The sequence below is a fragment of the Mercenaria mercenaria genome, unplaced genomic scaffold (assembly GCF_021730395.1).
Source record: "Mercenaria mercenaria strain notata unplaced genomic scaffold, MADL_Memer_1 contig_3081, whole genome shotgun sequence".
NCBI classification, from domain to species: Eukaryota; Metazoa; Mollusca; class Bivalvia; order Venerida; family Veneridae; genus Mercenaria; species Mercenaria mercenaria.
Genome location: NW_026461188.1, coordinates 3,424 through 30,199, shown reverse-complemented (window position 1 = coordinate 30,199; position 26,776 = coordinate 3,424). Strand labels below are relative to the sequence as shown.

At 36.9% G+C, this 26,776-nt stretch overlaps 1 protein-coding gene across 1 annotated transcript; it reads left to right on the top strand.

The window, feature by feature from the left end:
* Nucleotides 1–3,469: 3,469 nt before the first annotated feature.
* Nucleotides 3,470–25,909, top strand: LOC128552717 (probable guanine nucleotide exchange factor MCF2L2; the record flags this gene model as incomplete). The annotated part of the gene is made up of 8 exons (XM_053533764.1): nucleotides 3,470–3,545; nucleotides 3,891–4,005; nucleotides 8,129–8,219; nucleotides 11,333–11,443; nucleotides 14,703–14,819; nucleotides 20,489–20,748; nucleotides 24,695–24,809; nucleotides 25,787–25,909. Coding segments are annotated over exons 1-8 (1,008 nt in total), but the record flags the coding sequence as incomplete, so codon positions are not given.
* Nucleotides 25,910–26,776: the final 867 nt, after the last annotated feature.

Below are 26,776 nucleotides of genomic sequence, written 5' to 3'. Positions count from 1 at the left end.
GACCAAATTATGCCCCATTCATACTTAAAAAAGTATTTTAGCAGTCTTTGTTTTCTGGACATAACTTTGGTTCTATATAAGATAATGACTTGAAACTCAAAATATATCTGTACCATCATCATCTACATGTGTGGTAACAATCTCAATAACTCTAATTTGTGTTCTTGACAGAATTATGCCCCTTTCATGCATCAAGCTTTTGGGCAAACTTTGTTTTCTGGACAAAACTTTAGTACAATATAAGATAATAACCTGAAACTTAAAATGTATGGTTATCATCATCATCTGCATGTGTTTTAACAATCCTCATAACTTTGATTTGTATTTTTTGCCAAATTATACCCCTTTCATACTTATATGTTTTGACAAACTTTGTTTTCTGGACATAACTTTGGTTTCTTTATAGGTCACAATAGCCTAAATAGTTTTCCCTATATATTCTATATAAAACTGACCGTTTTCAAAGAGCTACCAAACATAGCTAGACCCATTTCAGAGAACAAATCCTTACCTCATTTTAAAGAGTTATGATAAAACTGATATAAAATGAAGAGAAAAGTAGGGGTCATGTATCTTCTAAGAGAGATTTCTCTGATCACATTTGCTTACTGTAAACTGACATCAAAATCACACTGCTGTGACCTGGAAGTACTACTCATACTAAAATTGAGCTTGACTTCACCAAATACAACCTGCTCTCCCATTTTTCCTACCAAAATGTCAAAAATACATCCACAATGAAATTTAAACAGAAACTAGCCTCAATTTAGACCTCTGTTGCCATGCCAAGTGAAAAATTAGTGTTCAAACAGGGTTCATCCTAGGTCAAAATTTTAGGGAGAAGTGACTTCTCCCGCCACAGAATTTAGGGAGAAGTTGAGAAATTCAAGGAGAAGAATGGGCATAGCATTCAGTTTCTTGCCTATATATATCCACTTTCTGTGGGTCTAGCTGTAACTTATAAACAGTAATTATTTAAGGAAATTGATTCTTGCATTATCATTTTCATGAATTTCTAAATAAAATATAAACTTAGCTAAGGAAAAGTCGGCTTTAAATTTTTAACCGAAATTTACATGTCCGAAACTCGTAAATTTAACTGGTGCACGATCAAAACAGGGTGAAAATTTTCATTCATGTTTCGATTCTCGTACTTTTATAATGCCCGATTTTTGCACCAACTTGTTCAGATTTATACATTTAATTTATCTATTTATTATTTTTTTCGAAAATAATATCTAACTCGTAGATAATGGCGATCTTTTTACAACATTTTGTACGGCAGTTCTGACGTCCGTGAAATCATTTTTTATCCTGATCCACAGTACCCTAGCCGTTCATTTACAGAAATTGACCGTAATTATGGTAATTGAAATAATTTTTGAAGTAATCTTTAATAAAATGAAAGAAAAATATACAATAGTTGCATAAGATCATGCTCTCGTTAAGTTTATCGGTTTTTTACACGCCGATTGAAAATTTTCAAAATGGCGGCGGCTTACAATATTATTGATTGACACTGTTAGATATTAACGCTACGATTGGCTGAAGTTTGACAGGCGAGTAGGCGGGATTGACTATGGATTTATCGATAATTTAATCTAGAATATGCATCAAGTTTTACAACTTTAAGTAAACAGATAATAACTCGCTGAAAAACTCGGCGATTTGGATTTTGCCCGGAGGCGATAATTAGGCGAAGTGGCCAACTTTAAAGCGACGATATCGCTCAAATCGCCTTGTAGGATGATCCCTGTCAAATACGTGGCAGCCATTACGCGACTAGACCAGATGGCTCCCACGCTGGTTCCTTTAGTATAGTTAGGCCTATAAGAAAAACTGTTTTTCTGTAATAGTCTCAATTTCATTTGTATAGTACCAGTAACATATCTGCATGAAAAATACCAAGTTTCAGCTTGATTAAATCAGTTTTCCAGGTTTTATGGCATTTTCAGTAATGCGGGTCCCTGCGCCAATTTTCCTTCAAAATTGATGTGGCGACATAAATTTTAACCAGTTCTTCTAGCCAGAGCTGGTTTTTGCCCTATTTCATACATTTTTACCATAATTTGCAAGCAAATTACACACTTACACTTTGAAATATACCAAATGTCCCCTCTGAAAGGTATAGATGGGCAAAATTTAGAGTGTAAATGTGCATTTTTTAAAAAAAAATACACCCAACACAGTGAAAATGTGATTTTTTTGGTTTTTATCAATTTTTGCAGCAAAATTTCAATGAAATGCTCATTTTTTACCAAAATCTGACCAAACTAGTTCATTTATATCAATATCTGGACAAATCTCAATTTTTGCCCACATTTTCTTATAGGTCACAATAGCCTAAATAGTTTTCCCTATATATTCTATATAAAACTGACCGTTTTCAAAGAGCTACCAAACATAGCTAGACCCATTTCAGAGAACAAATCCTTACCTCATTTTAAAGAGTTATGATAAAACTGATATAAAATGAAGAGAAAAGTAGGGGTCATGTATCTTCTAAGAGAGATTTCTCTGGTCACATTTGCTTACTGTAAACTGACATCAAAATCACACTGCTGTGACCTGGAAGTACTACTCATACTAAAATTGAGCTTGACTTCACCAAATACAACCTGCTCTCCCATTTTTCCTACCAAAATGTCAAAAATACATCCACAATGAAATTTAAACAGAAACTAGCCTCAATTTAGATCTCTGTTGCCATGCCAAGTGAAAAATTAGTGTTCAAATACCTGGCAGCCATTACGCGACTAGACCAGATGGCTCCCACGCTGGTTCCTTTAGTATAGTTAGGCCTTATAAAGTAGATGTCTCTTATTGAGACATAAATTCATTTTACTGCAAAATCACCAAATAGTGGAGCGGCTGTTTTACAGACAGCTTTTGTTCAGGATATGGTTCAGAGACCAGTGCCTATAGTCTGCTTTATGATTGTCATAGTTATTAAGCATGGGAATGGAATCATGAACCATGATTCTCATAGTTATTATGCATGGGAATTGAATCATTAGCCTATAGTGTGCTTCATGATTCTCATAGTGATTTAGCATCTGAATGTAGTCATGAGCTGATAGTCTGCTTCAGGATTCTCATTGCATTCAGTTCTTGTATATTTTCAGGAGATGGTATCGGTATGGAGATTGTAGTCAGCATCATGATTCCCATTGCATTCTGTTCTTGTATATTTTCAGGAGATGGTATGGAGACTATAGTCTGCTTCAGGATTCTCGTTGCATTCTGTTCTTGTATATTTTCAGGAGATGGTACAGAGACTATAGTCTGCTTCAGGATTCTCATTGCATTCTGTTCTTGTATATTTTCAGCAGATTGTATGGAGACTATAGTCTGCTTCAGGATTCTCATTGCGTTCTGTTCTTGTATTTTTTCAGGAGATGATATGGAGACTATAGTCTGATTCAGGATTCTCATTGCGTTTTATTCTTGTATATTTTCAGGAGATGGTATGGGTATGGAGACATGTCCATACAGTGTGCTGGATGTAGCACAGCTGCTTCAGACCAATTTTGCTTTTATATCAGGTAAGTTAGAAAGACTGTTTTAACAGATTGTCAGGTAAGTTTTATGTTGATATCAAAATAGAAATATCTCCTAGAAGCTCACTGCTCATATTTTACTAGTTTAAATAAGATTGGGATGTTTATTTGAATGATTAAAAATACCTGCTAATATATACAGTTGAAACTCGGTATCTGAAATTCCAAGGGATCAAGCTTTTCACTCCGAGATAACCGAAATTTGATTTAAAATGATATTTTGTGCAGAAGTTTTTCGGACAGGATTGAAAATGTTTGAGATGGCGGGAATTTTGAGAAAAGAGAGGTTGAGATATCAAGTTTTAACTAGTGTATATTGTATCTTAACAGGAGCCAAGGCAAAGAATGGGGCACCAATAATGACATTTCCAGATCGACCAAATCTACCGGAACCCAATGAAGATGAGTACCGGAAAATTGTCACCTACCTCTGTAGTATACCTCCGTAAGTTTCAACAATACACATTCCAGTCTTTCTGCCATTGTAATAATTCATTCACCTACAATCAGTGCAGCCATCTGCCAGCCCGAACATTTACTTAGTCCAGATAATATAAGAATATGGTGATATGTTTTGCTGTAGTAAGGGTTGATGTATCTGCTGTTGGGAGATGGTGATATGTTTTGCGTTAGTAAGTGGTGATGTATTGGCTGTTGGGAGATGGTGATATGTTTTGCGGTAGTAAGTGGTGATGTATTGGCTGTTGGGAGATGGTGATATGTTTTGCAGTAGTAAGTGGTGATGTATCTGCTGTTGGGAGATGGTGATATGTTTTGCGGTAGTAAGTGGTGATGTATCTGCTGTTGGGAGATAGTGATATGTTTTGCGGTAGTAAGTGGTGATGTATCTGCTGTTGGGAGATGGTGATATGTTTTGCGTTAGTAAGTGGTGATGTATTGGCTGTTGGGAGATGGTGATATGTTTTGCGGTAGTAAGTGGTGATGTATTGGCCGTGGGAGATGGTGATATGTTTTGCAGTAGTAAGTGGTGATGTATCTGCTGTTGGGAGATGGTGATATGTTTTGTGGTAGTAAGTGGTGATGTATCTGCTGTTGGAAGATGGTGATATGTTTTGTGGGGGAGACAATCAAAATCCCCTTGATCAAAATCCCCTACACTGAAAAATGACAGGGTGTTACAAAATCCCCTTCGTACTTTTGCAGGGGGTATCATAATCCCCTCTGTGATTTTTACTTATTTCATCAAGTTCAAATACAACTATATACAACTTAAAAGTCTGTTGCATAAAGCACGTAAATACAATGCCTTTAGCAAACATAATATAATTTGGAGCAATGATATCTATATATCTATAATGTTAATCACAGAGGGGATTATGATACCCCCTGCAAATGTGCGAAGGGGATTTTGTAACACCCAGTCATTTTTCAGTGGAGGGGATTTTGATCAAGGGGATTTTGATATACACTCGTTTTGTGGTAGTAAGTGGTGATGTATCTGCTGTTGGGAGATGGTGGTATGTTTTGCGGTAGTAAGTGGTGATGTATTGGCTGTTGGGAGATGGTGATATGTTTTGCGGTAGTAAGTGGTGATGTATCGGCTGTTGGGAGATGGTGATATGTTTTGTGGGTAGTAAGTGGTGATGTATATACTGTTGGGAGATGGTGATATGTTTTGCGGTAGTAAGTGGTGATGTATCGGCTGTTGGGAGATGGTGATATGTTTTGCGGGTGGTAAGTGGTGATGTATCGGCTGTTTGGAGATGGTGATATGTTTTGCTGGTCTTAGGTGGTGGTATGTTTTGCTGGTCGTAGGTGGGTATTGGAAATCAGGCTAGCTGTTTCGTAGTTAATGGTTACAGCAAACAAAAAGGAAGGTATATTCTGAAAATAGGAGATTGTCGATAGATTCTGATGAACTGCTTGGTCTTTAGCAACAGTATAGGGTCCTCTACCAAACTTGTTCAAATTTTGGTGCTTTACCCTTTTCAGGGGCAGCTAGAGCTAAAAATAGAAAACCCTTTAAATGATTTCTTCTCATGAACCACTTGATGAATCATCATTGAATTTGGACTGTAACATCATTATAAGGTCTTCTCCCAATGTTGTTCAAATTGGGGTGTTTGGCATCTTTTAGGGACTGTTAGAGCTAAAAATGCTTTTAAATGACATCTGGTCATGAATTGCTTGATAGATCTTCTCTAAACTTTTTCAGCAAATGTTTAGCTTGTCTATTCAAAGAATAAGTAGAGCTATCCTACTCACCAAGGTGCCGGCGTCACACCTTGGTTACGTGTTTCGTACCAGTCCACAGTTTGACAAAACCTTTAAACTTTATACAACTTCTTCTCATAAATCACTGCATGCAGATAACCATCATAAAGAGACCTTCCAGAACATCCTCAGACTGCTTAAATGGTCTCTACATATTTTTTCCACCAAAGATTTAAGAAGCATAAAGTGAAACTCTCATCAATCAAGTATGCAATACAAGGCTGTACTCTGTTCATTTTCCAAGTCTTTACCTACTTACTCTTGCTCCTATTTCATTGAAATTTGGCCAGTTTGTTTTGTCATTTGTCGCCCACACTTTAAAGCTGTCTGGCATGGATTTTTGTACAAGCTTAGTTTTTGGACAACCTATAGACTGTCTACAGGATTATGGAAAATATTTTTTTTGCAACAGGAATGGTTTAAAGAAAATAGCATAATTTCAGTTATTGGTTCCTGGCTGCCATTCGTTTCATGCCAGCATTCTCTGTCATTATTTAGTTAAGTGGCAGACCTAAAGACCTTTTAGCACAAAATGTCAAATGTCTATAATCTTTAACAATGGCTGTAAGTAATTGCTGCCTGCAGCAGTTTCCTCCTAGAATATAAAACCACAAATTATACAGGCACCTTCAGTTTTCCAAGGTTTATAATAATATCTGCATATTCTCAGGCAAATTGTGGTACAATACAGAAAATGGTAGAAACTGTTTGCCAATGAAGCTAGGAAATAGAAATATGTGGTACATGGAATCTTGTTTGTAACTTTTTGAAAAATCATGAATATTGGACATGTCTGTAATAATATTACACTGAACTAATGCTCTCTTAAACAGTCATGATATATTTGAACACTTTCTCAACTCCAGATTGTTAGGATATAATATTTTGATCCATTGCCATGGTTTATAAACCCTCCATGGGACATATTTCTTATATGGTTCTTCTAAAATCTAATTTGCATTGAAAACTGTGCACATTATGCACTCTGCCAATCCGATCAATGTTCAGGCAGACATTTATATAGCAAAGGGAAATAACTCATACAATGGTCAGATAAGTAGGTACAGAATTCAGTTTAGAAGTTTGGTGTAAATACATCAAATGCATTATTATTTTCATGACTGTAGAGAATTCAAGAAATTGTAGTTCTTGGTCTTTAAAGTGATTAACCTTTTGGCCAAAATGCCAAAAAGAAATGCTACAGGTAGAACTCCTGAATGGTGAGATTTTAGCTATCTGAGAAAAAGGTAACTCAAAAGCAGTTTATCTTTGGTTCAATATGACTAACAATGCTTTAATCATCACAACGATATTATGTTGACGTCATGTCAACGTGATATTTAGCGCCATGTATGCATCAAGAAATAGCTCTTTCAAATTTCATGAAATATTTTACTTAACATGTTTTAAATGAAATGTCACATTGCACAAATGTTTTGATTAATTTACAAACATACTGAGTTAGTTATTTGCTTTGCTGAATAATTCGCAATAATTTTCGCCCGAACTGAATTCTGCCGCAAGACGTATTACCATTTCCGGCCCTGGCGTTTATAAACAAAGGCCTACTATTGGCGCCATGCATGAGCGAAGAAACAGTTCAATCATATTTGATATAAATTTTACAATAAAGAAGATATTAGAATCGAAATAATTTATAGCAAAACAGTGCTTTATCACTTTTTATACACTTGGGCAGTTATATGTCGTCCAAAATAATTTCACTCGGGCTGTGCACTTGTGAAATTATTACGCCCGACGTATAACCGCCCATCGTGTATAAATAGTGATAAAGCACTGTTTTGCTATAAATTATTTCTTAGTAGAATGGAGTAAGAACTAATAGTATATATCTTTGTTTAAAACAACTGTTTAAAACCATTAGCCTGCTGGCAGCCTTTGTGACAAATACAGACCAGTCATGGTCTGAACTGTTCGCTCTTCAGTCAGTAAATTTTCAGTGAATACCCCTTTTAATAAGGAGTGGTATTGCGGAAATAGAATGATGGACCAGTCCATTTTAGGAATTAGTAAGGTAAAGGTTAAAAAGCACAGACTGTGAAATCAGTTGTATTTGCAAGGGGAGAGGTAGGGGTTCAGGCAAGTTTTCTTTGATTTCATTGCTTTGTTCATCCATGGAATAAGAACCCAGTGAAGTAGTCAAATTCCCATTTCGTTTTACATTAAAAGTTGGAATCCATTTATTCATGTCCTCTACAAAATAACCATTTCTGCATATACCACAAAAACAAAACACTGTCACAGCATGTTTTTTTCTTACAATGTTTAGTATGTTCACAGCTTCACAGCTTTAGTATTTGATATGATTTCAGGCTACATGAGACACAGATGGGATACGTGTTGTTGGTAGATCGCAGACAGAGTGGCTGGGGTTCTGTCAAGACAATTCTCATGAGATTCTCAGTAAGAATTTAAGTTGTCTACATTGATAATATAAGAAGCAGAACAGTTTCCAATATGCTGCTTTCAGCTGTTGAAATTAAGAAAGACATGTACAGATATTATTAATGATCATTTTTTGTCGAGCCTGCTTGCTGATGCGAAGACATAGTTGTCCAAATGGCTGTTCGGTGTATGTGCGTGCATCCGTGCGTGCGTCCGTTCGGATTTGTTTGTCCGGACCATAACTTTGACATGCATGGAGCAATCTTGTTTATATTTGGCATGAATGTTAACCTCAGTGAGACGGAGTGTCCTGCGCAAACCCCAGGTTCCTATCTTAAAGGTCAAGGTCACACTTACAGGTCAAAGGTCAAATTCAAAAATGATTGTCCGGAGCATTTCTTCATGCATGGAGGGATTTTGATGCAACTTGGCACCAGGGCTTCGGAAATTTGCCGGTTTGTCGGTTTTGGACCAATTTTTGACTTTTCAGACCGATTCGTGAAGTGAAAAAACGAAAAAAATCGGTCCCGTAAAAATGGAGAAAAGTATAAATTTCGGTCTGAAATCTCAATACACGATCACCTGCCAAGCGGGAAATTGTTGGTCGCACCCTCAGATAATCAATAAACGTGTCAAATGGTCTGATTGTCACCTTGATAATCGGTCCGTAATTAGCATGTGACGCAATCAGTGCTCGCGCGGCACATCCTTTAATGTTTGCAGACAGCCGACTGCAATGTATTAAACATTTTTGACTGGTTTCCAAATGTTTCTGACTGGATCCAAATCCTTTAGACGGGGATCCACTTCTTTTATTTAGAATCCGACGGATGGTTTATTTCAAAAGGCTATGTTTGATCACGGGTAAAAAACAAATGGTCACTGCATTTAATGAGACATCACACGGGAAACCGATATAAATATTTTTTATAATTACTTGATTTGTAAAATTTACATGATACATTTGTTGGGGCTCCAGTTGAAACAAGTGCAGAAAATCGTCTTTGCAACCCGACTGTACAAAAAAAAGAAAGAAAAAAAAATGGACTGACAAACACGAATGATAAAGAAAACCGGAGTGGCGCTGTTTATCAAATCGGTCTTTTAAAAAACGTTTCAAAACGAAATTTTGTTTACATAAGAAGAGAACATATAACTTAATAAAATGTAGTTGCTTATTGAAGTACAACGCCAGAGAAATGAAATATCCGTGGCCAACCCGCGTGACAAAATGGTACTATACATGCGGGAAATTCGACCTCAGCGTTCACATAACGTACACATTCGGTCCGCGGCAGAGTATTCTTAAAATACTGAGGATGTATAGCAGGGAATATGTGTCGTGTAATTCAATTTGACGCATTGTATTTTATAAAATTCCGTCAAAGAATGAGGAAACCACAAATTATCTGCCGTGTATACGTTACCGAAGTCACGTGCGTTGGCTTTTAGACTAGTTAGGTACACGGTGTATGCCTCGGTAATTTTATCCTTGCAAGTATTTTCTCAGAAAAACATCGAAATTTAAACAAAGTAACGATCACACATAACACTGAATAACTGTCTTCATTGTATGGTAACTCGCGTTGACCGGTAACTCAGTTTTAATGCATGACATGCTTATTATCACGTTTTATAAATATGGTATATTGGTAATGCGGTGGGTGGGGTAGCGCCGATGTCAGGATTTTCGTTTCGGACCGATTGAGTTCTCATAATTTCCGGAGCCCTGCTTGGCACAATTGTTCACCATCATGAGACGAAGTGTCTTGTGCAAGAACTAGGTCCCTGGGTCTAAGGTCAAGGTCACACTTAGAGGTCAAAGGATACAAGAATTACAACTTTGTCCGGAGCATTTCTTCTTCATGCATGAAGGGATTTTGATGTAACTTGGCACAAATGTTCACCACCATGAGACGGAGTGTTATGCGCAAGAACCAGGTCCCTAGGTCTAAGGTCAAGGTCACGCTTAGAGGTCAAAAGTCAGATACAAGAATGACTTTGTCTGGATCATTTCTTTTTGATGCATAGAGGGATTTTGATGTAACTTTGCACAATTGTTCATCATCATGAGACGGAGTGTCATGCGCAAGATCCTAGAATTACTTCCCTTTGTTGTTACTATAAATAGCTTATATAACTTTTTTATTACTGGTCGTAGGGAAAAATCAAGGCCACTTTTCTGTAGTACAACATGCATGTTACATCTAATTTTCAGGTGAATTTTGACCTATCTCTACTGGTGAGGATTTTTGTGTGGACTTAGAATTTTTTTTTTTTTTTAGGATTTACGTCCCTTTGTTATTAATTTAAATAACTTATATTATAACTTTTTTCAATCTCTTTTTTATTTGGCATAAATGTTTGCCTCAATGAGACCGGGAGTGTCATGTGCAACTCCCAGTCTTTTTGACAGCTGGCGGGCTAAACATGTTGCCCGTGGGCATCTAGTCTCAAGTATGAAATGAAATCTAAAAGGTGAGCCTTTGGGAAAAATAACATAGATATTGAATGAACTCCATGATCCCATAGGACCAGAGAATATAACAACATTGAATCCAAGTACTGAGTGCAATTAGAGCACAGGATCATGGTTCAAGCAATCACAGGTTTGATCACCATGCAGAGGTGATGTTCACATTTATGATTTCACAAAAGATCCTTCCTCCTCCAACTCTGATTCATGTGCGAAAGTTAATCTGTTTTTAAGAAAGACAAGTCAGTACTGGTGCAGAATCCAAGAACACTGGTTAGTTTAAGTAACTGTGACTAGATTACAGAAATACCTTTTTGAAAAAATATTTAAGAACACGTCAAAACAAACCAGACTACATATGCTGTGTGTCAGGTCTGCTCAGTATGTACCATGATTACCAATGTATAAATTGCAAGTTTTATTGTCCAGGTAGGCAGATATTCTCTGTGATGATTTTAGAGAAGTTATAAGAAGTTGTTCATCTTCTAGCACTAATTTGTTTGAGGAAGTTGTCAGTTTCTTGTGGAAAAAAACTTAAAAGTACTCCAGGAGCTTTGGATATGTTAACTGACTGATGTTATACTACAGAGATCTGATTGAAAATCAGCATTTAACCCATATCAGAAAAGCAAACAGAGATTTTTCTATATTTCAGAGTTTCTTCCCCGGTCATATACAGGTGGTATTCCTGCTACAGCCACACGGCTTCTTCCAGCGAGCTTTCTCGGAATATAGGTCAAAGTTCAAAGAGGAACTCGAATATAAGGTATATATTTTCACACCCTTTTTTTGTAAATATCAATTTATAGTTTTGGTTCAAAGATGAGATTTTCCATACTGAGTAATTAAGTATTCATGTCAAAGATAGAGCTAATTTTGGATTGCTTTACATACATTTGAAGTGACATATTTCTTTTTGATCTGAGAACACTTAACTTTTACTGCTAAGTTGCTTATAATGATTTTATAAAATTTTTCTTTGTTGAGTTACAGAATATATACATTAAAGATACTTGTCATTCCAACCCTTCAGTCCGGAGTCTGTAATATATCACAGACGCACCAGATCTGTTTTTAGTCACAGTCTTAGCTCTTGAGTGATGAAAGCATTTTTATGCCCCCCTTCCTTGAAGGAGGGATATATTGTTTTGCAGATGTCAGTGTTGGTCGGTTCGTAGACCAATCCGTTTCCGGATGATAACTCAAGAACACTTGGGCCTAGGATCATGAAATTTGATAGGGGGGGGGGGGGGGTCATGACCAGTAGATGACCCCTATTGATTTTGAGGTCAAAGGTCAAGGTCACAGTGAACCGGTACAGTTAAACAGTTTCCGGATGATAACTTAAGAACGCTTTGGCCAAGGATCATGAAAGTTGATAAGGAGGTTGGTCATGACCAGCAGATGATCCCTATTGATTTTGAGATCAGTAGGTCAAAGGTCAAGGACACAGTGACCCGGAACAGTTAAACAGTTTCCAGACGATAATTAGAGAACGCTTGGGCCTAGGATCACGAAATTTAATAGGGATGTTGGTTATGACCAGCAGATGACTTTTATTGATTTTGAGGTCAGTAGGACAAAGGTCAAGGTCACAGTGACCCAGAACAGTTAAGCCGTTTCTAGATGATAACTCAAGAACACTTGGGCCTAGGATCATGAAAGTTGATAGGGAGGTTAATCATGACCAGCAGATGACCCCTATTGATTTTGAGGTCAGAGGTCAAGGTCACAGTGACCCGGTACAGTTGAACAGTTTCCAGATGATAACTCAAGAACGCTTGGGCCTAGGATCATGAAAGTTGATAAGGAGTTTGATCATGACCAGCAGATGATCCCTATTAATTTTGAGTTCAGTAGGTCAGAGGCCAAGGTCACACTGACCTGGAACAGTTAAACAGTTTCCGTACAATAATTTGAGAACCCTTGGGCCTAGGATCGCGAAACTAAATAGGGAGGTTGGACATGACCAGCAGATGACCCCTATTGATTTTGAGGTCAGTAGGCCAAAGGTCAAGGTCACAGTGACCGAGAGCAGTTAAAAGGTTTCCTGATAATAACTTAAGAACGGTCGGGCCTAGGATCATGAAAGATGATAGGGAGGTTGGTCATGACCAGCAGATGACCCATATTGATTTTGAGGTCAGTAGGTCAAAGGCTAAGGTCACATTGACCCAGAACATTTGAACAGTTTCCGTACGATAACTTGAGAACGCTTAGGCCTAGAATCATGAAAGTTGATAGGGAGGTTGATCATCCCCAGCAGATGACCCTTATTGATTTTGAGGTCAATAGGTCAAAGGTTAAGGTCACATTGACCCAGAACAGTAGAACTTTTGTGTACAGTAAGCAAATTATTTCTGTTCCGTGTGCAATTACTGAATGCATCAAGGGGGCATTTCGTGTTCTATGAGCTCTTGTTAGTAGTTACTAGAGTTAACCCTGGTCAGTGAGCTGAACTTGCTCACTTTCTCCTGTGATCAAAAGTTAACATTCAATAAATTTTCAGAATTATTTCAAAGAAATACCATTTGTTAATTATGTTGTGCATGAAATGTGTATGAAATTTCAAGACAAGTGATGCCTTCATACCCTTGAGGAAGAATGTCATGCATTTAGGAAAAACTTGATCCCGACAGGCATAAAGAAAAATAAAGCATGTAACATCCATGAAGTAGAATGTACTTTGTAACAAATCATGCTGGTATAATGCTAGACAATTTCTATTTTAAGGCATAAAATGCACCGAGACTCACAGACCATCCTTGATATTCAGAATTTAAAGAGAAATTAATCCCCAGAAAATTGCAGTAGCAGTATATCTGAATTAGATCTCAAACAAACAAATTGCTTCCAGTATGACTAGATATTCCTGCTATTCTTTGCTATTCAATGAATAGAAAAAAGGTTTTCTGTGGAAAAAGTGATCATCCGGAACTATTGCAATCTATTTGCAATACATACAGTAAAAATGGTATTGCAAAAATCATAGTATAGAACGGAATGGTATGGAATGGAATTGAATAAAATAGAAAATAGAACGGAATAGAATGGAACAGAATATAATAAAAAGTCAGGGTTGTCTCAAGGTTGTCCCTCACAAAATTTAAACCTGATTAATTGGTGTGAAGTTTGTGTTGTTTTTGTCCCTTTTCCTCAGTAAGATATAATATTGAGAATTAAAGAAATTTAATTTTAACAGGTCTTTGAATGATCTACAGATACCACATGGTGCTATGGTGGTATACGCCACAGACCAAAACATTTAGTAACCTGATGCTCAGTGAATTGTTATTGGTTACTTTTGACTGTGGCTGGCTTCAAAGTGTTTTGAGGCTCAAATAAGTTTCTGCAGTAATGTAGTCTCCATTATTGGGCTTCTTTTTACAGAAATAAATTAGGAAATAAAACAAGTTTGATGTGTGTTTGGGGAACAGTCCAACTTGTGTTCTTCAGTATAGTGGACAGTGTTTCGAAATGTTTCTGTCTGAATATTGGCCGCAGCATAGTTCTTATGTCTGAATATTGGCCGCAGCATAGTTCTTATGTCTGAATATTGGCCCCAACATAGTTCTTATGTCTGAATATTGACCTCAGCCTAGTTATTATGTCTAAATATTGGCCTCTAGCACAGTTCCCATGTTGTTCCCACTGTCTTGGGAAAATAGTTTTGACATTTGCCTAGTAACTTGTAAAATGATTATATAAAGTACACTGAAATCCGTATCACATATTTCGGTTTGTCCATAAAATACGGCCATTTTATTGTTACATCATACAAAATAATAGTGGATGCTGTTACAAAAACAATATGTAGATAAAGGGTTGAATATAACTGTGGTAACTCCTATTTGATAACAAAGGACTTATGATGGTTTTCAATTCAAACCTCAAAATAATACTAGTATTAATTTGTAATTTCTTAATTGGAGTTGGAAAAATGTCATGAAAGAAAGTGCAGTAACAACTAGACACCATTTAAAAATCACAAGGAAATGTAAAAATGATTTATTTGTGTTTTTCAGGTAGTTTCCTTGGACACTCCAGAATCAATGTTTGATTACATTGCACCTGAATATGTAACACCTGATATGGGAGGTCAGCTAGAATTTGATGCTATTGAGTGGACACAACACAGATCTGTAAGTACATGAGATACCTGGTTAGAAAACAAATGTAGGGTAAAAATATGTAAAAGTGAGACTATGAAAGGTACATTACTTTGCTGCACATTTTTTTCAAGTGGTTTGACTATTGGAAGAATAGGTAGAGATATTGGACTCACTCATGTGTCTACGTCAGTGTCAGTGTTGGTGTCCCTATTTGGTTAAGTTTGGTATCTCAGTAACCACCTGTTGGAATGGATTGAAACTTCACACACTTATTTACTGTGGTAAACTGTCTTATATTATACAGGTTCCATAACAATGTATTGCTTTTTATGCCACCACACATTTATGGGGGAGGGGTGGGGGGCCATATAGTGATGCTGCTGTCCATATGTCCATCCATCTGTCCATCCGTATGTCCCGAAATCTAGTGTGTCCAACTCCTCCGACACTATTAACCTGATTTGCTTCAAACTTTCACAGATAAACAAGCTTGATGTGCAGATGGCCATAAAGGAAGTATTTTTTTCTGTTTCTATTTTTACTGCAGTTATGGCCCTTTGATAGTTTTTGCTATATAGAGGATGAAACAGTGTGTGGGGGCATCAGTGACCTATGGACACAATACTTGTTTACAGAATTTTACCCCTTTTTTGACTATGCAGTTTTTGGTTAAGGTGGCATCTCAGTACCCACTGATGGGAATGGATAGAAACTTCACACACTTGTTCACTGTGCTAATCTGACATCTGATGCACAGGTTTCATAACTCTACATTGCATTTTTACCAGATTTTTTCCCCTTTTTAGCTCACCTGTCACAAAGTGACAAGGTGAGCTTTTGTGATCGCGTGGCGTCCGTCGTCCGTGCGTGCGTCCGTCCGTCTGTAAACTTTTGCTTTTGACCACTCTAGAGGTCACATTTTTTATGGGATCTTTATGAAAGGTGGTCAGAATGTTTATCTTGATGATATCTAGGTCAAGTTCGAAACTGGGTCATGTGCAATAGAAAACTAGGTCAATAGGTCTAAAAATAGAAAAACCTTGTGACCTCTCTAGAGGCCATACTTTTCAATGGATCTTCATGAAAATTGGTCAGAATATTCACCTTGATGATATCTAGGTCAAGTTCGAAACTGGGTCACGTGCCTTCAAAAACTAGGTCAGTAGGTCAAATAATAGAAAAACCTTGTGACCTCTCTAGAGGCCATATTTTTCACTGGATCTGTATGAAAGTTGGTTTGAATGTTCATCTTGATGATATCTGAATTAAGTTTGAAACTGGGTCAGCTGCGGTCCAAAACTAGGTCAGTAGGTCTAAAAATAGGAAAACCTTGTGACCTCTCTAGAGGCCATACTTTTCAATGGATCTTCATGAAAATTGGTCAGAATGTTCACCTTGATGATATCTAGGTCAAGTTTGAAACTGGGTCACGTCCAGTCAAAAACTAGGTCAGTAGGTCAAATAATAGAAAAACCTTGTGACCTCTCTAGAAGCCATATTTTTCATGGGATCTGTATGAAGGCTGGTCTGAATGTTCATCTTGATGATATCTAGGTCAAGTTCAAAACTGGGTCAACTGCAGTCAAAAACTAGGTCAGTAGGTCTAAAAGTAGAAAAACCTTGTGACCTCTCTAGAGGCCATACTTTTCAATGGATCTTCATGAAAATTGGTCAGAATGTTCACCTTGATGATATCTAGGTCAAATTTGAAACTGGGTCACTTGCCTTCAAAAACTAGGTCAGTAGGTCAAATAATAGAAAAACCTTGTGACCTCTCTAGAAGCCATATTTTTCATGGGATCTGTATGAAAGTTGGTCTGAATGTTCACCTTGATGATATCTAGGTCAAGTTCAAAACTGGGTCAACTGCGGTCAAAAACTAGGTCAGTAGGTCTAAAAGTAGAAAAACCTTGTGACCTCTCTAGAGGCCATACTTTTCAATGGATCTTCATGAAAATTGGTCAGAATGTTCACCTTGATATCTAGATCAATTTTGAAACTGGGTCACGTGCCATCAAAAACTAGGTCAGTAGGTCAAATAATAAAAAAGACTTTGTGACCTCTCTAGAGGCCATATTTTTCATGGGATCTGTATGAAAGTTGGTGTGAATATTTATCTTGATGATATCTAGGTCAAGTTTTAATCTGAGTCAACTGCGGTCAAAAACTAGGTCAGTAGATCTAAAAATAGAAAAACCTTTTTGACCACTCTAGAGGCCATATTTTTCAATGGATCTTCATGAAAATTTGTCTGAATGTTCACCTTGATGATATCTAGATAAAGTTTGAAACTGGGTCACGTGTGGTCAAAACTAGGTCAGTAGGTATAAAAATAGAAAAACCTTGTGACCTCTCTAGAGGCCATACTCTTCCTGAGATCTTCATGAAAATTGGTGAGAATGTTCACCTTGATAATATCTAGGTCAAGTTCAAAACTGGGTCATATGCCTTCAAAAACTAGGTCATTAGGTCAAATAATAGAAAAACCTTGTGACCTCTCTAGAAGCCATATTTTTCAATGGATCTTCATGAAAATTGGGTCATGTGGAGACAGGTGAGGCATTCAGGACCATCATGGTCCTCTTGTTTGACTTACCAGTTTATGAATAAGTTTTTGTATGTAAGTTGTTATATCCGTACCTACTAATGGGAATGGACTGGAACTTCATGCACTTGTTCACTGACATGATCTGACATCCAGTGCACAAGTTCCATAACTCTACTTTGTATTTTTATAAAATTATTAACCTTTTTTGACTTAGCAATTTTTGGTTTAGTTTTGTATGTAAGCTGGTATTTCAGTACCAACTTATGGACACACACTTGTCCAGTGTGATCAGCTGACATGCATTGTACAGGTTCCATTACTCTGTTTTTAAGTTTTACAAAATTATGTCCCTTTTTCGACTTCTATATTTATTCATTTGACAAGGCTGTTGAATAGTGAAGCGTTGCTGTCCTCTGACAGCTCATGTTTTCAAGACTTCCAAGTAAGTTTGAACAAAGCAAATAATATGATTGTATTTTTTTTAATGTCTGATATGGTTTAAATCCATTTTTCAACACTAACTATGCTGCCACAAACTTAAGTTTTGTGGGGTATATAGGTGTCATTTTATGGGGTTTGTTCGGTTGCAATAAAAAGTTTTGGCACAATCTACAGCCAAGCATTGCAGAGTTTTGTGCATTTGGACTTACAGAAGATACGTACACTGGTATCGTTGGTACTTGGAAGTGTGTTTAATGGACAACTTTAAATTTATAGTTTTACAGTCATGTATTCCAATGAATCTGCCACTGGATGGAGATGTGCATGTAAATGTTTTAGGCTCATTTGACATATTGCAGAGTTATGCTTTCTTGGACTGAGACGGCATTTCTTGTTTCTTCTGAAGAAGTCTAGTTAGGTTATTGTAATGGTGGCCTGTTTACGTAAATAGTCTTTTTAGCTCACCTGTCACAAAGTGACAAGGTGAGCTTTTGTGATCGTTCGGCGAAACAAAATCCTTGTGACCTTCCTAGAGGCCATGTTTTTCAGTGGATCTTCATGAAAATTGGTCAAAATGTTCACCTTGAAAATATCTAGTTCAAATTCGAAACTGGGTCACGTGCCATCAAAACCCAGGACAGTAGGTCAAATAAAAGAAAAACCTTGTGACCTCTCTAGAGGCAATATTTTTCGTGGGATCTGTATGAAAGTTGGTCTGAATATTCATCTTAATGATATCTAGGTCAAGTTCCAAACTGGGTCATGTGCGGTCCAAAACTAGGTCAGTAGGTCTAAAAATAGAAAAATCTTGTGAACTCTCTAGAGGCCATATTTTTTAATGGATCTTCATGAAAATTGGTCAGAATGTTCACCTTGGTGATATCTAGGTCAGCTTCCAAATTGTGGCATGTGCAGTCAAAAACTAGGTCAGTAGGTCTAAAAATGGAAAAACCTTGTGACCTCTCTAGAGGCCATACTTTTCAATGGATCTTCATGAAAATTGGTTTGCGTGTGGACAGGTGAGCGATTCAGGACCAGCATGGTCCTCTTGTTCTAGATTTCATACTAGGACTTGCTTGTTCACAATAAGTAACTGACAACTAATACACGTGAGTCAGAGATGAAGGACCATTGAGTAGATATATTTTCTGCTGTAAATTTGTCAATTTGATGAGAGGCAATTAAATTACAAAGAAATTTCTTTTTTATTAGCTCACCTGAGCAATGCTCAGGTGAGTTTTTCTGATCACTCAATGTCCGGCGTCCGGCGTCTGTCTGTCTGTCTGTCTGTCGTCTGTCGTCTGTCAACATTTAGCTTGTGTATGCAATAGAGGCTGTATTTTTCAATTAATCTTCATGAATATTGGTCAGAATGATAATCTTGATGAAATCTAGGCCGAGTTCGAAAATGGGTCATCTCGGGTCAAAAACTAGGTCACTAGATCAAATCAAAGAAAAACCTTGTGTATGCGATAGAGGCTGTATTTTTCAGTTGATCTTCATGAATATTGGTCAGAATGATAACCTTGATGAAATCTAGGCTGAGTTTGAAAATGGGTCATCTCGGGTCAGAAACTAGGTCACTAGGTCAAATCAAAGAAAAACCTTGTGTATGCGATAGAGGCTGTATTTTTCAATTGATCTTCATGAATATTGGTCAGAATAATTGCCATGATGAAATCTAGGCCGAGTTCCAAAATGGGTCATCTCAGGTCAAAAACTAGGTCACTAGGTCAAATCAAAGAAAAACCTTGTGTATGCGATAGAGGCGGTATTTTTCAATTGATCTTCATGAATTTTGGTCAGAATGATTACCTTGATGAAATCTAGGCCGAGTTCCAAAATGGGTCATCTCGGGTCAAAAACTAGGTCACTAGGTCAAATCAAGGAAAAACCTTGTGTATGCAATAGAGGATGTAGTTTTCAATTGATCTTCATGAAATTTGGTCAGAGTGATTGCCTTGAGGAAATCTAGGTCGAGTTTGAATATGGGTTATCTGAGGTCAAAAACTAGGTCACTAGGTCAAATTAAAGAAAAATCTTGTGTATGCGATAGAGACTGTTTTTTTCAATTGACTTTTATGAAATTTGGTCAGGATGATTGCCTTAATGAAATCTAGGTCTAATTTGAATATGGGTCATCTGAGGTCAAAAACTAGGTCACTTGGTCAAATCAAAGAAAAAACTTGTGTATGTGATAGAGGCTGTATTTTTCAATTGATCTTCATGAATTTTGGTCAGAATGATTGCCTTGATAAAATCTAGGTCGAGTTTGAACATGGGTCATCTAGGGTCAAAAACTAGGTCATATCTAAGAAAATGCTTGTTTTATCGCAAGAGACCAATTTTTTGGTCCAATCTTAATGAAAATTGGTCAGAATATTTGTTTCCATGAAATCACTAGGTCAAACATGTTTTACACTGTTACGGTGTGTTTCGTAGGTGAGCGACCTAGGGCCATCTTGGCCCTCTTGTTTAGGACATCTTTTATCAAATTCTCTTTTTATTATTTATTTATGAATTTTCCGTCTTAAATACAGCATGTATTTTACTAACAAATACAAAATCTTGTATTCAACTCCTATCAGATATGGAAAAATATTCAATAGTGGGTGTAGTTATCAGGTCTATTTTTGCTTATGCTTTTACAATAAATACAGATTTGTGCAACAGTTTTGTGCTAATTTGTTTCTTTTTTGTAATATTTCAGGCTGTAGAGAAGTTCAGTAGCAATACCGAGAAAATAGCCCTGTCTCTAACCACTTTGATAAAGAAAATGGAGAATGCATGTACACCAAATGATGTAGCAGGGACTGAGAAACAAATCAGTGAGCATTCTTCACAGAGAAGAGAGCTTCTGGAAGACCTAGAGTCATCAAGCTTCCATGGACAGACTTTATTGAGCTGTATCAAGGGAGATAATGAGAGAACTCCTCTTGTACAGTTGTCACATGTTCTTGATGTTGAAAGGTGATTATCTCCCTTACATAATGTTAACATTTAACTGCTTAAAAGTGCCCCCACCACTCAGTGGATTTTCCTCTCTATATATTTTTGTCTACCAACTGGTTTCATCTACAACCATTGCTATTTATAAAGTGGAAACTTTTAAAAAAATCTGCAGACCCAGTTTTAAAATAATTTTACAGAAATGTTCCTTTATAAAGATTGTTCAGATTTTTCTGATTCGTCAAAAAACATGGTGGCAAGAAGGCATTGTCACTTTTCCCTACATGTGGAAACTTTAAAAATCTCCATGTCAGAAACTGCTGGTCTGATTTTAAAATAACTTTACACGTTAAATGTTTCTTGCGTTACCCTTCATTAAGATTTACAAACTTTTTGTGTTTTGTCAAAAAATATGGTGGCCAATGGGTGTGGTCACTTTCTCCTGAAACTTTAAAACTCTTATTGATTGATATCATCTCTTAGTGTCCTGTGTAATCATTCCCCCACCTCCCTCCCAACATACACACATACATATCCAACACACACACATTACCCGCCCATACTTATTTTGTAGAAACTTTTAAAATATTCTTGTCAGAAAACACTGGCACAATTTTAAAATAATTTCACAGACATTTTCGTTGTATAACCATCTACAAAAACTGTTCATGAAATCAGTGTAACTCAGGTGAGTGATCTAGGGCCATCATGGCCATCTTGTTGATGCATGTATAGATATTTGAACAACTTGTCACAAACATTCACTGTAACAAGACAGTGTGTCACATTTAAGACCCACAGCCCCGTTTTAAAGGTCAATTGATACTTAGAGGTCAGATTTCTTGTCTGCTATATGACTTCTCACAGAAAAGAAAACGTTTCGTAGCTAAGTATTTTCCGCCACATAATATATCATATGGCCGTTTTATATCTAACCAGCTGAACTCCGTCTTTATATATGCATGGATAGTCATATAAATTTGCACAAACATTCACCGTAACAAGACAATATTTGACAATTTTACCCTTAGTGAAAGGTCAAGGTCACACTTAAAAGGTTGTACATTATTTTTTGTATTCTCTTTGCATCTTTTGTATGGATGGATGGATATTTAAGTAAATAGTCACTAATAGGCAATGTGTTGCATGCAAGACCCAAACCTCATGCTAAAAGCTCAAGGTAACATCACATAGAGGGGACATCTCTGGACATATTTCTAGTTATGATTATTTTCTTTGAGGATATGATATTGGACTTACGATACAGCCTTGCAGTGTAGCAAAAGTAAAATATAAGTATAAAGGACATTTATCATAGGAACCAGTCCAGTAATTACAAATATTTTGTTGGAAACAGTGTTTTTAGCTCACCTGTCACAAAGTGACAAGGTGAGCTTTTGTGATCGCGCGGTGTCCGTCGTCCGTCGTCCGTCCGTGCGTCCGTGCGTCCGTAAACTTTTGCTTGTGACCACTCTAGAGGTCACATTTTTCATGGGATCTTTATGAAAGTTGGTCAGAATGTTCATCTTGATGATATCTAGGTCAAGTTCGAAACTGGGTCACGTGCCGTCAAAATCTAGGTCAGTAGGTCTAAAAATAGAAAAACCTTGTGACCTCTCTAGAGGCCATATATTTCACAAGATCTTCATGAAAATTGGTCAGAATGTTCACCTTGATGATATCTAGGTCAAGTTCGAAACTGGGTCACGTGGGGTCAAAAACTAGGTCAGTAGGTCTAAAAATAGAAAAACCTTGTGACCTCTCTAGAGGCCATATTTCTCAATGGATCTTCATGAAAATAGGTCAGAATGTTCATCTTGATGATATCTAGGTCAAGTTCGAAACTGGGTCACGTGGGGTTAAAAACTAGGTCAGTAGATCTAAAATAGAAAAAACCTTGTGACCTCTCTAGAGGCCATATTTTTCATGAGATCTTCATGAATATTGGTCAGAATGTTTACCTTGATGATAACTAGGTCAAGTTCGAAACTGGGTCACGTAGGGTCAAAAACTAGGTCATTAGGTCTAAAAATAGAAAAACCTTGTGACCTCTCTAGAGGCCATATTTCTCAATGGATCTTCATGAAAATTGGTCAGAATGTTCATCTTGATGATATCTAGGTCAGTTCGAAACTGGGTCACGTGGGGTTAAAAACTAGGTCAGTAGGTCTAAAAATAGAAAAACCTTGTGACCTCTCTAGAGGCCATATTTTTCATGACATCTTCATGAATATTGGTCAGAATGTTCACCTTGATGATATCTAGGTCAAGTTCGAAACTGGGTCATGTGGGGTCAAAATCTAGGTCAGTAGATCTAAAAATAGAAAAACCTTGTGACCTCTCTAGAGGCCATATTTCTCAATGGATCTTCATGAAAATTGGTCAGAATGTTCACCTTGATGATATCTAGGTCAAATTCGAAACTGGGTCACGTGCAGTCAAAAACTAGGTCAGTAGGTCTAAAAATAGGAAAACCTTGTGACCTCTCTAGAGGCGATATTTTTCAATGGATCTTCATGAAAATTGGTCAGAATGTTTACCTTGAAGATATCTAGGTCAAGTTCGAAACTGGGTCATGTGGGGTTAAAAACTAGGTCAGTAGATCTAAAAATAGAAAAACCTTGTGACCTCTCTAGAGGCCATATTTTTCATGAGATCTTCATGAATATTGGTCAGAATATTCATCTTGATGATATCTAAGTCAAATTCGAAACTGGGTCCTGGGGTCAAAAACTAGGTCAGTAGGTCTAAAAAATAGAAAAAACCTTGTGACCTCTCTAGAGGCCATATTTCTCAATGGATCTTCATGAAAATTGGTGAGAATGTTCAGCTTGATGATATCTAGGTCAGGTTCATAACTGGGTCATGTGCGGTCAAAAACTAGGTCAGTAGGTCGAAAAATAGAAAAACCTTGTGACCTCTCTAGAGGCCATATTTTTCACGAGATCTTCATGAAAATTGGTGAGAATGTTCACCTTGATGATATCTAGGTCAAGTTTAAAAGTGGGTCACGTGCCTTCAAAAACTAGGTCATTAGGTCAAATAATAGAAAAACCTTGTGACCTCTCTAGAGGCCATATTTTTCAATGGATCTTCATGAAAATTGGTCAGAATTTTTTATCTTGATGATATCTAGGTCACATGTGCTCAAAAACTAGGTCACTATGTCAAATAATAGAAATAACGACGTCATACTCAGTTGCACACTGGGTCATGTGGGGATAGGTGAGCGATTCAGGACCATCATGGTCCTCTTGTTAGAGTTTATATTCAGTGTTATTGTACCCCCCGACAACAAAGTTGTAAGGTGGGGTATACTGGTTTCAGGTTGTCTGTCTGTCTGTCTGTCCATCTGTCTGGCTGTCCGTCTGTCCGTAGACACAATCTTGTGCGCACCATCTCTCCTCATCCCCTTGACACAAATTAATGAAACTTCACACATATGATCAGTAACAACAGTAGTTATGCATGGGGCATGTTAGGTTCTTTCAGAAAAAAAAAATTGCAGAGTTACGGGACTTTGTTTTTTGTTACTATACTAGATATGTAGACACAATCTTGTGCGCACCATCTCTCCTCATCCCCTTGACACAATTTAATGAAACTTCACCCAAGTGATCAGTAACAACAGTAGTTGTGCATGGGGCATGTTAGGTTCTTTCAACAACAAAAATTGCAGAGTTATGGGACTTTGTTTCTTGTTAATATACTATGTACATACAGTCTGCATATGCAATCTTGTGCGTGCCTAATCTTCCGAACCCTTGCACACCATTTAATAAAACTTCACACAAGTGATCAGTACCAACCCTAGTTGTGCATGGTGCATGTTATGTTCTTTTAGATAAATATTCTGCATAGTTATGGGACTTTGTTTTTTGTTACTATACTGTATACATACAGTCCACATAATTATGCAATCTTGTGTGCGTCAAATTGTCATCATTTTTTGTGATGTATGTTTTAGATTGATTGTACAGTTAGAAGAAACAAAGAAGAAGTTTGACGAGTATTGGGACAAGCATTATTCCAAACTGCAGCAGTCCTTACAGCTGAGGAAATTTGAAGAGAATTTCAAACTGGTACGAACTATAGCCAGTGATTATAATTATATTACTTACTTGATAAAGGGAGACAACTCCGGATGGTGTGGTATCCTAGCATTCTTCTTAGATGGAATAGAAATTGTGTTTTTTTGTTGCAATATTCAGTTACATTTTCAGTTACAGGTTAACATAAGTATATAAATGCATTTGCACTGGTACCGATCGAAAAAATTTAAACTTATCTTCCAAATACTAGAACTAATATAGTATTTGACTCTGACTGAAAACACTATAGATTTGATACAGTTGTTTTTCGAGCCTCAGTTAGTTCTGGAAGGCAAGTACAACACAAAAATTAAATCTGTGGTGGAAATGAATTGTGCAACAAGCTTAAAAAACCCTAGCACCGGCTTAAGCGGTGTTCTACTAAAGCAGAAATGAATGTGCTCAGTTTTCCCAAAAGACCAGAAAATATAGCATATATATTGGTTGTCTGAGTTTGTTTGAGTAATGAAACATGCAATACCACTTACTCCCCCTTGCAAGGAATACTCTATATGGCAGAGCTTGTGATTTCTCATGTATATGTGTAGTAAATCCCTGTACTATAATATAACTACTGTAGATCTGGTATTTTTCTCATCATTCTTATAGTACAATAAATACAAAGCAGCTGTATTTTCATTGTTAAGAATTCATGTTTCATAGCTGGCTTCATGTTTGTTGTTTTAGACTAGAGAGTCAGAAGCCCTGTTTGCTTATACAGTAAAACACTGCTTGCTTAAAGGCATTAAGGGGATAAAGAAATTGCTTGAGTTATGTATGGTTTTGAACATTCTGAACAAAGAAATTATAAGAAAACAACCTGAGACCACATTATTCACTCGATTCAGTCATTTTGGCTTTAGTCCACATGCTTGAGTCACTGATGCTGATGCAGAACAAGTGGTGTTTCACTGTTGTAGCAAAAATATTATCAACAGTAGCTTTAAATATAATGGTGCTTATTTCAGTTCCAAATTATCTGTGATAAGAATATGGACTGGTTAGAGAAGAAAATGAAAGAGATAGGGGATAGTGTTAAACAGGTGGAGGAGCTTATTCAAGAATTTGATGAGTTTGAGACCAAAGCTAAGGTGAGCAGTCCAAGGTCGAAAGGTTATAAAAATGAATTTGAAAACCAGTCTCAGAATTTCAGTATCTGATTGGTTGTTTCTGAGCATAGTTTTGAAACTGACCAATGATAAGCTTACATCTTAAGACTGGTTTCAGAATATAAGTTTTATAACCTTTGAGCCTTATATAGCTTGTGTTTATGCTGGTGCATTGTGGTTGTGGATTCTACACGATACAGTTACAATAAAACAAGTTGCACACTTCTGTACTGCAACATTAATACCAAGACCTCTTTTAGAAACCCACGGCTGACTTTTCATTAATTAGTTATCATCAGAGGAGGTGATACTGAGAGAACAGGGAAGGGTAATGTATTATACGAAATGATAAACATAGTTTTAAGGTTTTGATTGATCATAGAAGATACCAGTGGCTAAATTATGACAAGCTGCACATAAATTATTATAATCTTGTTTGTCTCTGTCTGTTGGACTGAGATCAGCACTTTACTGACTACAAGTACATAACCAAAATGGTATTTTTACCCATGTAAGATAACCAAATTTTGCTAAAACATCAATTTTAAGTAAATGTGTATAATGATAAATAATTCAAGTGAAGTTAATTGAGCAAACAAAAATTTAACCTCACTGTCTTGTCAGCTTGGTAACTTAGATTAAGAAATTAAGTCAAATGCTGCAGTTAAATGGATGTTTATAATGGAATATGTTATATATAAGACCTTTTAGCTCACCTGAGCCAAAGGCTCATGGTGAGCTATTGTGACCGCTCAATGTCCGGCGTGCGTCGTGCGTCCGTCAACATTTCCTAAAAAAATCTTCTTCTTGAAAACCACTAGGCAGAATTACACAAAACTTCGCAGGAAT